The sequence below is a fragment of the Rhipicephalus microplus genome, chromosome 3 (assembly GCF_043290135.1).
Source record: "Rhipicephalus microplus isolate Deutch F79 chromosome 3, USDA_Rmic, whole genome shotgun sequence".
Taxonomy (NCBI): domain Eukaryota; kingdom Metazoa; phylum Arthropoda; class Arachnida; order Ixodida; family Ixodidae; genus Rhipicephalus; species Rhipicephalus microplus.
In genome coordinates, this window is record NC_134702.1 from 268,377,583 (window position 1) to 268,393,189 (window position 15,607).

Genomic DNA, 15,607 nt, shown 5'->3' on the forward strand with positions numbered 1-15,607 from the left:
TATATATATATATATATATATATATATATATATATATATATATATATATATATATATATATATAAGGGAAAGAAGTATATACCTAAGGGCTCGTTTTTCCGTGTTTTAACACAATATTAATGAGATATAGCAGACAGTAATGCCAAGGAATGTACAGGGGAAGTTATTAAAACCAATGGATTGTAAATAAGAAGAAAGAAAAGTGGATGAAAAAATTACCAACTGTGTGAGATATATATATATATATATATATATATATATATATATATGGCGAGTGAATATCGAATTTAGTGCTTGTTTATTGAGCAATTCGCAAACGTAGAGAACAATTACATGTCGTGATTATTCGTGTTAAATGTTTCCGAAAAACAGTGCGCTGTGTTCTGCCTTGGAATGTGCTGTTCGAAGAAATAGTTGGATGGCTATGGACGGTGACCACCTCTGTTCCATTCACTTCGAAGAATGCTGCTGCGACAGAACGGGGCAGACAACCAGACTGCGGCCTGGCAGTGCACCTTCAATTTTTCCTGCTTTCCGAGCGCATCTGCAAAAACCTGTTAGTTTCTACCTCCTTGTCTAGCTTCAATAAAATAAATTGTCACAAAAATAAGCAATTGCGTCTAAAACAAGATGAGACACCTTTGAAATCCGTTCTATCTTGCAAAACGCTGATAGACGAAGTTGTCAAAATGAGTGAGTGGCGTTATATCAAACATCAAGCTACCTCGTTTCTGTAGGCTCTGAAGACTGTGCTTGCCATACAACACATGTCGCCAACGGAAGTTGATAAATATTATGCATAACTAACACCACTGCAATCGTTCTTATAAAGATGGTTCATTTGGGCTACATTTACTGGAGTTTGTCTGTTGCACGCGACATCGGTGCTTCGGTTTTGGCTACGCCTGTAAATTGGTTAGAATTCGATAACTCTAGAAAAATTACTGGTGACTCTCATTTACGTAATTACCTCTCTTGTCTAACTTTAGTTTTAATTATTTCAATTTTCTCATATATATTTTCTGGTATTCTGCCGAGACACGCACAAGCACATATAGAAAAGAGACGAGCAAATGTCGCGTTTTCCTTGATCTTGAGTATCTGCTGGCACATTTTTTAAAACATCCAATATATACTACAACCCTTTTGTACCGCAATAGTGCGCCAGCAAGCTCGATATGCGAAACATCCATCGACAACAGATTGATCTGAAAGCATGCAGCTACCAATGGGTGCATGAAATAATTTGTTTCATAAACAAGAATAGGCATTTATTCGTCGGTGTAACCTAAGAGTGGTTTCCATCTCATTTTTTTCTTTATCGCAGAACTGCAAACCGACGCGCGCAACGCGCGTATTCCATTGCGGTCTATGGCGGTTCTGCCCTGTTTTTCCTCTAGCAATATGGCCGCGGGCGGCTTCGATTGCTCCTGTTGGCGGTGTCCGAGACTGCCACTCCGAAGGCTCTGCCTCTACAGAACCTCCTTGGGTTCCCCACATACGTGACCACGACGTTGATTCTTGTCCAGACCGAAACTAGGGTGGCATTGTAGCCACGCTACCGAAACCACGGAGGAAGGAAAAAGGTAAGGAGAGGGCATGCCCAGCCGGCGCAGGGCGTAAAAAATGTGGCGGAAATGACATCATGGCGGCCATACTCAATAGGCACAATGGCGGCGTTGTTATGGTTACGTGTTGCGCAGTGGAGCTGGTCTAGCAGTGAGCGGCCGCGGCTGGCGGCGGAATGTGTGCCTCCCCAGGTCTCGTGCTGAGCCGTGGCGGACAATATCTGTGCTCTGCGCCGCGTTATTGGTTACGCAATGTTCGTCTGGCTGTTACATTACTCTTAGCAACGTTTACAAATCTCTTTGTCCTTCACGGGGTTTCAACAGTGCGTAGAACAAGTGCTTATCCATGTGTCGTGCGGCGGATGACGCGGATGAAGCAGTTAGTGTTCAGCGAAATGGCGCTGGGCACCATGACGAAGCTGAATGACGACGAACGCCTTGCAGGTCAGTGACGGTTGAGCAGTGCTCCTGCTTGTGACAACGGACGACGCTGTTGAGCCCAGCAAGACGCCGTGAGGACCATGTGCACATACGTAGTTTCGTGTTGTGTATGTACAGTAACAACTTGCATGTGCGTATTAAAACACCTTTTCTGTTCCGCTTGGTACACTCTCCACCAGCATTGCATGTAATCTCGACGTAACAGCAACCATGTTCAACTGTCACTAGCACCGTGCTCAAAGTCACCACGGTCGCAGAATGCTGACGCAGGTGAGTTTCACGCGGAACACGGACACAGTGGCAGGACGCTGTGTCAGTCGCGTGACGGAATGCAACCGTAGAAGGCGCACGACCGATCGTGTTGTCTGTACAGTTGCTTGATTATTGACGTGAAAGCACTCGCCGTTGTCAGTGCATCTAGCGCGCGTTCTTTCGTAGTTGCTTCGTTGTCAGCGAGCTGTTACCCTTTGTTATTACTCGGACGAAGCGATTTCGCTGAAGGTGTCCCGCTGGCTCTGAGTGATGAGCCCAGTTCCATTAGTTTCGGATCGTCACGACACACGCGCTGCGCAGCCCACGTGCTTTCCGAGCCGGAGAGGGAGTCGCGCCTTCTGCTTCGCATTCATATGTAAACAAGAGAGGAGAATTTGCCTACTCAATATGGCCGACTTCCGGCTTCATCGCGGCTTCACAACGAGTGACGTCAGGGCCTCTCTTTACCTTTTCCTTCCTCCGTGACCGAAACTAGTACTACTGACCTTTGGCTAGCTCTGGCTACAATGTATAAAGATGTATTTCTAGACACTGTACTCTGGCTGCCAGAAGCCTGAAAGTCGAAGAGCCTTCATGGGGATCTTCGATGAGTTGCCGGAGAGAGGCGTAGCCTTAGCGAAGAAAACGTCGTGAAAACTGCCGGGGTTCGCTTAAGCTGCACCACTGCGCACTGGACCTTCGTTCCTCCGCGCGTGTTCCTCTGACGTCACATCCGCCGCATAGCAGACTGTCAGGTGCCGCCGAACAACTGGGCTACTCTCACGTCGTGTCACGTAAATGATAACGGTGGCGGTCGTCCTCCACCGCCGCTATTCATCGAAGGACAACCAAGGGCGGCAGACATGCTACTCAGGACTCTCGTGCCACAGCTTGCCCGTCGTGCCGGCGCGAGGCAGTCGTGTATCCTTTCACGAAGGCGCCCGAGTGAGCAATGGTCTCGTGCTTTCGTTGCGACCCTGTTTTGCAGGCACAGTTTCAGAACCAGTACTAGAAGTACCTTTGCTTTGGCTCGTGCGTTGCTCATGCGTTCCTCATGCCGCTTTGCAGAATTCTGTGGGATCACGATTGTGCAAGGCTGCATGTGACAAGTGAACCGTAGTGATGAAAACTGGTGCTCAGTTGCTGGCAGCTATGACCGAAAGGAACATAATAGAAGGATGCAGGTCTGTTCATGCCATGAGTGATGACGCTGCTTCAGACACGGCTGCTAGCAACACCGTATTGAGTGGTTTCGAAAAACTCCTTGTCAAACAACTAGCATGCATTCTGTAACAATGACGCAAAAAAAATAATCTTTCAAATAAATGGTGGGGTGCTCACTTATTCGGCGACAGCATACAACAATGGCACACAAATGCCTTGTTGTTCAATGACAACCTTTTGATGCTGCTAACATGCACAACCTTGTTGGCTGCCTTCTTTAAATAGTGAGAAAAACCTGTAAATGGTGAGGGATTGCAGCCCCCTTTTCTTTGCCTCGACCTGTCGACGTGTGTGATGCAAACCACTTTTCGGATGTAGGCCTTTGGTGACGTGCCTCGGGTGGCGTCCAAACGAGCCAATTGCCTTTGGAAGGCTTTCTTCACGAAGCATTTGACAAAGAAGCCACTTTTGGGCAGTAACTAGCTACTAGTAATGCTTTGCCAGTAACTAGTTACATTTGTGAGAAACTTGTAACTGTAACCAGTTAGTTTTGAATGAGGACTTGTTACTGTAACACTGTTACTTTTTACCCAGTAACTGTAACGAAAAATGCCATTACAGTACCTTTTGTTTTGATAAAAAATGTCCTACTGCAACACTTGTTATAGGCCAAAGTTAAACCCTTTCGACTTATTCGAACGTGTTTTGACTTATTCGAACTCGTTGTACCATGTCCTTCTCACCTTTCAACTTTCGTCATAGGGCTTCCCTTGCAGTTTGGATGTCGGCTCAGAAGACCGCATTTGGGGTCTGCTTGTAAACTGCATGCCGCAAATAAATCATGTTGCAACTCTATTTTTTTTGGACGGCAGGGGGGGGGTAGTCATATATATGTATATATGAAGTAAGTGTATACTTAAGGTCTAGTTTTTTCTTGTTAGACACAATAATAATGACATGTAATATACAATAATGCAAGGTAAGTATATGGGAAGTTATTAGACCTAATTGGAATGTAATGGTGGAAAAAAAAGAGTGAATGAAAAGATAACCTGCTGAGGGGGTGGGCAGAAGCCGTACCTGCGACCTTCGAATAACGCGTTCGATACTCTACCAGCTGAGCTACCACGGCGACTACACCCCCATCCGCTTTATTGCGTATATATAGGAATTAAACGTGGCAGTGTCGGTAAGTGCCACGAACAGCCATGGGGCGAGTGTGAAACTCTCTCTCTCTCTCTCTCTCTCTCTCTCTCTCTCTATATATATATATATATATATATATATATATATATATATATATATATATATATATATATGCAATCCGTTGCTTATTTTGTACAGTAATAGAAAAGTAACAAAATTACTTCTTCACTGTAACTGTAACAAGTTACTTTTGAAAACTTGGTGTGGTAACTGCAGCTGTAACAGAGTTACTTTTTTGGTTTAGGTAACTGTAACTGCAGTGGAGTTGGTTATGTCTTCATGACTGAAAGAAGCAAGCGGAATATCAGTTTTTATGAGCTTCAACTGTGCCATCAGGGCAGCTTGTTTGCTCTGGGTTCACAGACCCAAAACATCTCCGCAGCTGTTAAATGCAGCCTGCAATCCAAAACCACAATACTGCATTGTAAGGATAATTTGTCGTAAAACCTAGTGACTCCAAACACTAAACAAAAGGAGTTGTGATGTGCACAGCAGCAGCGTTGGTATGTGTAAACACGACAGGTGGTTGCAAGTTTCAAAACTGATTTAAAAAAATAACAACTAAAAAGTTGTCTACCTACCCAAAAATCTTTAAAATTTCAAAATCACCTTACTGCATAGAGAGAGCATAATCACATCAAACAATAATTAAATCACTCGAGAAAAGGGGGTGCAGTGTACTAACCTATTCAAACACCCTAGTTTTTGCACTTTCCCTTTGCAGATAGTTTTAACTAATCTTTTGTGTCAACAGAAAAGTTTGGTCATGAAACAATCTGTTCTAGATGTGCGTTCTGTTGTTAGATAGAAGCCTTCAAAAGCAAGTGGCACGCATTGAGGCCACGGATTATATGAGGAACGTCACAGTCACTGGAGTACTGCATTGAAATAGGAAGCTTGCACCACACTTGATTGAAGAATAGAAAGCACAGATGTGGGGAAAAAAAAAAGAGAGGCTTGCCTTTGGTGACAAGAGAAGCTGTGCCAGATGGCAGGACATAAATGTGTCATCAGCTTGCTGCCTTTTATCTAATACATTTGTCCCCCTCTTTTGTTTCCTTTTGCAATTTCAGATGTCTCTAAAGACATGGGGGCTCAAAACCTGCAATGAAGCCTTAGTTGAAAGTCAGCTGCTTGTTCCGTCTTCATGCTGTCTTGTGTTCAGTAGTGCGATATGGTTTCTGAAGCACGATAACTCAAGAGTTTGCCTATCGTCGCGTTTGTTATTTATATGTCCCTAATGCATTTGCAGAATGTATTCTTCCCTTAATCTTAACCTTATCAGGTCGGACTGCCTCTTCAGCAAAACGTGAGTGGTGTTGCACTGCAGGTTCCTTGAACAGCAGTAGTCACATTTTGAATGGATTATTCTTTTTTGTTTTAAATATGTGCTTAACAATGCAAGATGTGATGCAGCAGCGTGATTTTTTATGGGGCAAGAGATGGCTGTAATTTGCTTTAAAAAAACGTCCCCCAAATGCTGCTGTAGGGCTGTGTATGTTTCAAGCTGATCAAAATACGTTCTTGACCTTAACAAGTTGCTACGAACTTGTTTTTTCAAGATATTAAAAAGTGGTAACGGGAAAAACCTGCGAAAAATTCTGATTAGGCACAAGTTAAGAATAAAAGGGGATGACACTCTTGTCGTCGCTTCGTCATCTTGCGTCCCGTCAGAATTTTCTTCTGCTTTTTTTCCTGTTGGAGACATAAAACAGCTGAAGCTAGCTTCAAGCCTAGTAACCCGAGGCAAAATTTTGAATGATGCAAACTGCTTCAAATTATTATCCTCTGTTTCAAAGTCGAAACTTTGCTGCTGAAGAAAGTGTTACAAAATCAATTTCAGCGGTTTCAGCCCTGATGATGCCTTAGCTAAAAGCACCACAAGTGATTATGTGCATCATCCGAAACTTAGTGGTACATACAAACATTATCTGCATGCTCGTATGTTCACAAGCAATGTATTGATGAAACTGCAACCAGTTCATGTTAGAATAAAGGGGCATTGCACGGACAAAGTGACGAAGTTATTGAAACAGCACTTTGATGTGGCAGGTTGCACGTGGGTGGGGAGTTTCACAAGTGGGCATTTTGAAGGCCATTGCAAAGCACTTAGGCATCGACAAAGCATGCAGCTGCATAGGTGTACATGTTGCCTGTCCTACGATCCTGCAATTGTTGCAGATGTGTGTGACTTTAAAAACATTGTTCTCTGTTGACCCTTTCAAAAAGAAAAGCTGAGCAGAGGCCTACTGATGCCTGAATGTGTCATTTGCATTGAGTCAAGTTACTGCAATTCAATTGTCTTACTTCCTCAACTAAAACAAAATTAAGTAGTGGCCTATTATTGTGTGCTTGATTTCCCTAGCTATTAGACACCTCAGTAATCAGCTTTATATATGTGGCAATTTGTGGTCATTTCGCGGTGAAAAGTTGTTCTAGTATTTGCAGCCATTGAGAATGAATATCACTTTCCGCAGTTGTTTCAACAAAGTTGTAAGGAATGAGCCCTTATCCTGTTGAATTCATTTGTATTATGAATTTGTAGGTGAACTTTTTTTGGAACTTATGTTGTATGAGATACATATAAAGATTGCATAATTTTTTTTCATAGTGTGCTTTTCATTTTCAGTACGCCTTGTGTCTGTAAACAAGATGAGCTTGATTTGTTTCATATTGCGAATTAACAGTCTGGAATGATTTTCAGATAAGAAAGTTCAAAGGAGCTTAAACGAAAAACTTGGCAATAAGCTTGTGGTATTAAATGATATCATCATTTGTTGTGCAATCTTAACAACACGGAACTGGAAACGGGGACGGTAGATATAGAGAACGAAACCCAACTTTTTCAACAGAGTGTCAACTACCAGAGAAAACGCGCTGTGGCTATTAACTGCACATAGCGGCAAGCTTAAACAAGAGACTGTTATTTGCCGCGATACGCTCTCACCGTTAGTTCGCGAACTAGGACAAGCTGTTCTTCGAATTACTAGTACCAAAGTGACAATGAGAGCTGCAAGATCGGCATGTGTGTGTGTGTGTGTGTGTGTGTGTGTGTGTGTGTGTGTGTGTGTGTGTGTGTGTGTGTGTGTGTGTGCGCGCGCGTGCGTGTGTGTGCGTGCGTGTGTGTGTGTGTGTGTGTGTGTGTGTGTGTGTGTGTGTGTGTGTGTGTGTGTGTGTGTGTGTGTGTGTGTGTGTGTGGAGCAGATCCACAACAATGGGAGAAGAGACCTGTGGGCCATTCTAGAAAGTGTGTTCCCTGAGGCTTTCCACAAATGCAAGAAATGGTGGGAACTGTGTATTGCTAGTTGAGACGAGTACTAGTTTCAATGGGGAAATGCTTAAAAAGTTGTACCACACGTAGTAAAGGTGCTATAAAAAGAAGTATGGTTTCTTTTTGAGCACACCTCTTACAAAACACATAATTGCAAACTAATTACTGTTTTGCATGTAGATGAGCATGATGTGTGAGTACGCAGTGACCACACATGGGCACAGAGGTGGCCGAGGTATCAGTGCGACCTAGCATTTTCAATTTGACTGAGCACCCTTTTTGCAGTGAAGGCTTCGATGACCTCCCTTTTCATCTGCTCGCTCGGCCTGTGCACTATTACAGTTTTTTTTTTCTCACAGCGAGTGCAGCTGCTTTAGTGTGTCACCAGATGCTGCCAAGCTTGCAGGAGGCCACTGCTGTCTTCCGCATCCTCTCGGTGAAGCACCTTCTCATCTGTCTAGCATAATGAGCTCCACTGGACAGTGGGATCCTGTGCATATCAATGAACCTTTTTGCATGTCTGGTTGAGAACACCTCATCTTTGTTCATGTTGTGGTCGCCATTTATTTTTGTGCACAATCCCATCAGCTTTTTCGGCGCAGTGAGCACAGCTTTCGCGCCGTACTTTGCAGCAACCTTCCTAATATGATGTACCACCGTATGCATGTACCGTATAGACATATCCCAGGTCGCAAACAGTGTGACGTCACTGCGAGCACCCCTCTCTCGGAACAGGCTGTTGGCTAGAAAGTTCCGTCGACGGCATCTTCCTGCATAGCAGAGCTGCGTCTGTCTGCTTTTCTTTCACAGAAATTTCTGCATTGCTATGTTCTGAAGTCACAGCTTTGAAAAGGAAGGGTCACGGCCTACAGTGCAAGATTCTGTTTGGTTAATATGTGGAAATTTGCTAGTCGTAGATGGTAGCAATAAAAAACTCTTATCTTCTTTGAAAGTGAACGCTTTGCATGTATGGTGACTGGCACTTTGAGAAATATTTGCATGACAGGGGTGTAAACGTACCGAATTTTCGTTGCGGCATGTACAGTGCAGTTTAAAATGAGGTAATACAGCATTGGTGGCAGCATAGTTTTGAGCCGCTGTGGGCAAGGTCACAGATAAGGTTCACACTTACTGCACAAAATTCTGACCAGATTAGTATGAAGAAAGAAAAAAAGGAAACACTTTTTGTCGTGCGTTAGGCCAAAGTAAACAAATCACCGTGAAAATAAATAGAAGTTCTCCCACAGAATTCCTCATAAGCCACTGAAATCGATGCCATTTTAAAGTGGATAATTTAAATATACATGATAGTATCTTTCATAGTTACCAGGCCACATTTAATGCCTACAACGTGTTTGCATACCTACGTTGCTCTTTTAGACCTGATACGCAAGCTTCTAGTGTGCATTGTCACTTCATAAAGATCAAGCCGTAAAGGTACGAAGTATATGAGAAACAAGAATTTTCGCTGTTTCCATTACGACATATGAGGTCTCCAATAATACGAGTTATACCTTTATTTGGTTAGTGTATTCACCGTGGCGAAGCGCATATTCAGCTTCGGCAATGGTGTAACATGCACAGACAAGATGACGCTTATGCAAAGCCAAATCTTTCAACCCGGAGATCAAGCACTTGTTTTCGCACACAGTGCTCTATATGAGAAGACAGAAGCACAGACTGGAATTTCTTAAACTAGTTTACACGAACAATTCACCCCTGGACTCATCTTTATATCTGTCGTCCCTATTAACCCAAACCACTCGTCACCGTAGACAAGATGCATTAACAACCTATTTCACGAGAACGAACACATTTAAATATTCCTTTTTTCCTCGTACAGGAATGGAATTGAATAGCCGAATCGACACCAAAATGCCAATTAATTTTCGTTTGTTTGTATAGTGTTTCGCCAATTGTATTGACTCTATTTCTGTACTAGTGTTCTTGTTTCATTTATTCTTTTTGTTTTCTACATGTTCACTGTTGTACTATTTTATTTGCCCTCCCTGCTTGGACTGCATGTCGGCAGTATTTGATAAATAAAAAAAATTTTAAAAAGTGCTGAGATGTATTCACTCATGCATGATTGTATCAAATGCATTTTACTTTGACTAAAATGTCGAATAGTAAAGTTCTGTCGACAACCAGTTGCTGCCACCGGCCTACATCGAGTGCCAATGTTTTAGTAAACTAGACTTATTCACACTGCACACACCACGCACAAAATTTTCCATTCATAAAAAGTGAACCAATAATGTCTCTACCTGTCAACGCATTGCACATTTTGTGAGACGATGCTGCTGTTCCTCGCACAGGTCGCCACATCTGTTCACTTCTTCAAGATAAACAGCCAGCCAGTGTGGCAAATATTTTATCACGCAGCTTGCCACTCATTTAGATGCTCTCTGAGGCATACCACAGCTAATGTAGCCACCTTAAAATAAAGTTTAAGCTTTGAAATATAAAGAATGCTTGCCACAAGCATCGTGCGACTGTGTCCTGTTCAGCCACCAGCGGGAGTGTTTTGCCAACTGCCCTTGCACGTGCGGCGCTGACGTCACACTGTGACATATCCTGGTAAACGTCTAATATTATGAAAAGTGGCCTTCTTTGATTTTGGGGGAGTTGCTCTTTCAATTGCCTTAGTAAGTTTGCAAGTTTTTTTTTATGGGACTGTCATCGGTTTTTAATTGTAATGTTCGTGCAAGAAATATTGCTGAAGCAATGCCACAAAAAATGCACAAGCGTCAAATGTTAAATGCGCAAGCAATTTGGGCCTAGACTTTACAAAATGAAAACTTGTAGCACACAAAAAACACAGACCTAGTGCTAAAAATAGACTTCATGTATCAACGCCAACAAGCTCACTCTTAGATTCTTTCAAATGTGTATTATAGCCACATTCGCTCATGTCACACTTGTCGCCATGAATTGCCAGATTGTTTCTCGTTTTAGCCTTGAGGTTATTCTTGCGCTCTCATCGCCGGTCCGATGTAAAGGGCCCCGTAAGGCACTGCAACCTTGTTCAGCCTTGCAGAGCACTACCCGAGTTACATGCAGTTCCTTTGCAAACAGATGGATTTGGGCAAGGGGCATTCCCTTTCTTGCACAACGGATTTGCGGTGAAAACACAACAGAGACGCTGGCACACGCTTTCTAGATCTCGTACAAAACACTGCTCAGAATGGGAATGAATGCCACTCCAGCCCTGTCATATATAGCACAAGGTCTCGCCACTTTTTTTCAAAATGACTGTGGCCAACCCTGACAAGAATTTGTCAGAGGCAGCCTCCTTGAATCTGCAGACATGATTGGTGAAACTTGAAGCGACTTGATGCAGACACGACTTAACGATGAAAATTCGATAGCACATTTGACTAGCCTAAAATGTTGAGATGGAAAGGATGGCATGTTTTTCTTTGGGTCAGTGGAGTCCTCCCCACAAGTGTGCTCTGCACTAAAGGCAATTTTGGTGTCGGTCACACTCGGCCAGTGAAAAGTCTGAAAAAGGTACAGAATCAGTGAAAAATCTCAATCTTTCAACTTTTTGTGGAGTTCATATCATAAAAAATTTTAAAAATTGTTGACATATCTGTCTTACTTGCTACATTTGCCCGTGCTTTTTACAGTTATGAAGCTCTGCCAACAATTTCAAATTCTTTTAATGTACCCATGTGTGTGTTTTCTTTTTTTGTCCTTGTTTTTTGTGCCCTTTATGTCTCTCTTCAAGAAGTATTTTTTTCTTGAAGCTTCTGCGCAGTATTCAGTTGGCCTGGCCTTTGCATTTCTGTCAGTGTGTTCTCTTTGTTCTTGTACAACTTGCACTCATTCTGCACTTTTTAGTGTGTGCTGTCTCCCTTTTTGATGTCCCTGATGTTTTCTGATGCTGTTTCCTGTCAGGATGTTACAGCAGATTCAAGATTGGTCAGGCCACATTATTCCCCAAAACTGAAACTATCCTTCTGGTATAACCTGTGCTAAACTTCCAACAACATTGTCATGCTGCCCATCTCACAAGCTGATTTCAGCTATAAATGAAATAATAAACCCACTTGTAGTTTGGAACTTTCCCTTTGACAGTGCTGGCTATTACTGTCTTCTGCAATGGCCTAAGCAGGCAGTCTGCTGGTTGTGCAAAGTGGCTGTCATGCTAGATTGATGCCTCCCACCTTTTCAGTGTTCTTTTTCTTGGGACTCATGTTATATCTGTCTCATTGTTGTCTGTTTTTTTTTCTTTGATTTGGGATTACAAATAGCATTCTGTAACATCTCGCATGCTGTGGAGAGCTTGAGCACAGTTGTGTGATGGCAGGCTTTGACCACCGGGATGCGTTCCTGCTGGAAGAGCAGCTGACGGAGGAAGAGCGCCTGGTGCGAGACACAGTGCGCGATTACTGCCAGACGCGGCTGCAACCACGCGTACTGATGGCCAACCGGCACGAGACCTTCGACCGGGACATAGTTCGCGAGCTGGGGGAGCTGGGTGTGCTGGGCAGCACTCTGCAGGGATACGGCTGCGCAGGTACCTCCTACGTGGCATACGGCCTCACTGCTCGCGAGGTCGAGAGGTACGTAGTTCACCACAGGAGGCTCGTTTTATTGCTGCCAGCTGCATTATGCCAAGTGCTTGGAATACTGTAGGATGTTGGCTCAGCACGATTAAGAGTGCATATCAGCGCACACGACGAGAAGGAACAGAAGAGAGGACAGAGAGCACTGAACATTCAACAGTTTATCACTTTGGCAAGCCTTCAATTTTATGCAGTTACACGCTGTTTCAACAGCTATGCATGCAACATAGTGATATTAGTACAAGGATTGATCACGTGGACAAACATGAGCACATTTTTTTTTTCATCAGTGAGTGTCTCTTATGTTTCCTTGCCGTGTATACGGAGCAACATTTCTTCTCTGAGCCCTCCGGTCGTTTGTGCCGATGTGCATTTTTGATCGTGTCTAGCGTGGCTTCAGCAGTGGAAAGGTAGCTCACGTGTGACACCGAGCTGTATCACACTGATTGAGAATAGCTGCACTGTCCCAAGCAGATCTCAAGTGAACATGACTGAGAGCTGCCACAGTCTCTTTCCATGGTATGGAGAAAGGCCAGGGGGCCTCGTACAGTCGAGCAGTGGTACTAGAAAAACTTATTGTGTGGGTTTGCACGTTGACTCCTTGTGGCAGGGTTGACAGTGGCTACCGCTCGGCCATGAGCGTGCAGTCGTCGCTGGTGATGCTGCCCATCTACCTGTTCGGCACTGAAGAGCAGAAGCAAAAGTACCTGCCCAGGCTGGCCAAGGGTGAACTGCTGGGCTGCTTTGGTCTCACCGAGCCCAACCACGGCAGCAACCCGGGGGGCCTAGAAACCCGTGCACGACACGATCCTTCGGCACGCACTTACACTCTCAATGGGTCAAAGACTTGGTATGGAGGCTCCGTTTTTATGACGTTATTCTTGTTGATAAGATTGCATTCAGGGCACTTTCTTGTCACCAACATTTGTGCTGCGGAACATAAAAAAAAATCTTGCGAGTCTTACGCCTGCTCATATTTTGGTAAGGAAGAAAGGAAAAGCTTTACTGAGTGAGTGAGTTTGGGCCTTTGAAGTGGGTTTAGACCGTGCAGGATTGTGGCACTGCGGCAGACTGAGTGGTCTTGCATTACGGGGATGGTTCGCAGTTGTTAGGCAGGCAGAAGTTGTGCGGGGGCTGCAGGTGTGTTTGTTGGACGAGTTAGAAGACTTGCTCGAAAATATCCCAGCAGCTGCAGTCGCTGTTTGTCTGGACTTTGTTATCTATGGCTTTATTTCCAGGATTGCTTCCAGCACCAACGTTAGTTAAGTAACGCAGCATTTTGAGCATGTTGGTACGCCATACGAAAGCTTGTAGTGCACAAAAAACACCGCAATGCCCATTTAAAAAAATGGGAAAATAGTAAAATCGAAGGATCAAGGCAAATAGTATTGATTTGGTGGAATAATTTCAAATAAGTGCATAGTTCGAATAGAACATATCACATACTGTTAAAAAAAGCATTTTTGCCATGACTCAGCTAATTTGCGCAATTTTGGAGGGATTCGCACAACCGTAAAATACCGAGCAAGTGCCCTCTTTTCCTTCTTGGGAGATCTCAAATGTGCTGCCTCCTCTCTCCTCTAGCTGTTTTCACTGTCTCATTAGCTGCTTTTATTCACTTAATGAGGAGGAATGGTAACAGTGTACACATGTTTCATTAGAAGCAGGGATATGCAGTTTTTATGCTTAGTAACTCTTCCACCATCATTTCGAATTTTGATTCACGACCAAGGAAGGGCCACCCTCCAAATCTAGTCAAATTATTCTTCACCGAGATTTTATGGTACATGTATGAGCATGTGACTTTTTGGTTTGAAGAGAAGTGGATGCCACTTCAAATTGCAGTAAGCTGTTAATAGCACCAGGGTCATTGCATGATGACAGCGCCCATGCTCGTATGATATTTCTTTGTCCGTGTTTGAATTAGCACTGTTTTTTCAGATGGGTTCAAGTCGTAAGTGGCATAGTATGCTACTTTTTAATATTTTCTATACTACACGTAACACTTGGAGCACTATGGTGGCAGTTGATCCCCTGTAGATTTCTTCCAGGATGTTTATACGTATATGCTTCGTCGATGCCCTGATTCCTTAGTGTCTGCATGACTGCTGATATTTCTACTGAATCAAATGCCTTCTCGTAATCAATGAAGGCATTGCATAGTGTTTGGGTGTATTCTGTTAAGGTCTATTCTGAATTTCTCTATTACCTGATTGATAATATGAATGTGGTTGATTGTTGAGTAGCCTGTTTGAAATCCTGCTTGTTTCTTTGGTTGATTGAATTCTAATGTTGTCTTAATTCTGTTAGCGATTACCTTTGTAAATTGCGTGTATACGATAGAGAGCAAGCCGATCGACCTGTAATTCTTCAAGTCTTTGTCACCCCTCTTTTTATGGGTTAAGATGATGTCAGCATTCTTTAAATATTCTGGTACCCTCCCCTTTAGGAGACACTTCGTAAACAGGGTGGCTAGTTTCTCTAACACAACCTGCCCTCCGTCTTTCAGTTCTGATTTTATCTGATCCTCACCAGCAGCTTTGCCTCTTTGTATTCCCTCCATGGCTTTCCTGATTTTGTCTGCAGTTATTGATGGGATATGTCATCTGAGTTACTGCTAGTTCTTACATTGAGGTCGTGGTTGGGCTGGCTACTGTACAGATCTCTGGAAAACTCCTCTGCTTCTTTAACTATCCTATCCATATTGGTAGTTATACTTTCCTCTCATTGTCCCTTAGTGCATACGTCTGCTTTTTCCTACCCCAAGTTTTTTGTTCACAGCTTTGACTCTTCCTTTGTTCTTTAGAGCATGTTCAATTCTCTCCGTGTTATACCTTCTTACATCAAATACTTACATTTATTAATCAATTTCGAAAGCTCAGCCAGTTCTATTTTGTCTGTTGTGATGATACTTAACACATACAAGCCAGTATAATGTAAACTGTATAATGTATAAGTTACTACCTAATGTGTACACTAAACATCGAAGTGTGGCTTGGCTGCAGCATGAATTTTCTCTGTGCGAGGGATTTCTTCACGGCATAGCACCAGCAGCATGCTGCAGTGAACTATTTTAACAGAGGTGCAACATCTGGTTACAGGGTTTATTACGGAAGTAGTGGGCATGATTT

The 15,607-nt window shown here is 43.3% G+C and overlaps 1 protein-coding gene across 1 annotated transcript in view; it reads left to right on the forward strand.

Moving 5' to 3' along the window:
* The first annotated feature begins 2,782 nt into the window (after positions 1-2,782).
* The window catches only part of LOC119168166 (glutaryl-CoA dehydrogenase, mitochondrial), a 51,264-nt gene continuing 38,439 nt past the window's right edge, over positions 2,783-15,607 (forward strand). Inside the window, exons 1-4 of the mRNA XM_037419574.2 lie at positions 2,783-3,182; positions 5,917-5,940; positions 12,218-12,473; positions 13,087-13,326. Of these exons, the coding sequence (XP_037275471.1) occupies positions 3,125-3,182; positions 5,917-5,940; positions 12,218-12,473; positions 13,087-13,326 (578 nt within the window). The 5' untranslated portion in view covers positions 2,783-3,124. The remainder of the gene's footprint in view (positions 3,183-5,916; positions 5,941-12,217; positions 12,474-13,086; positions 13,327-15,607) is intronic.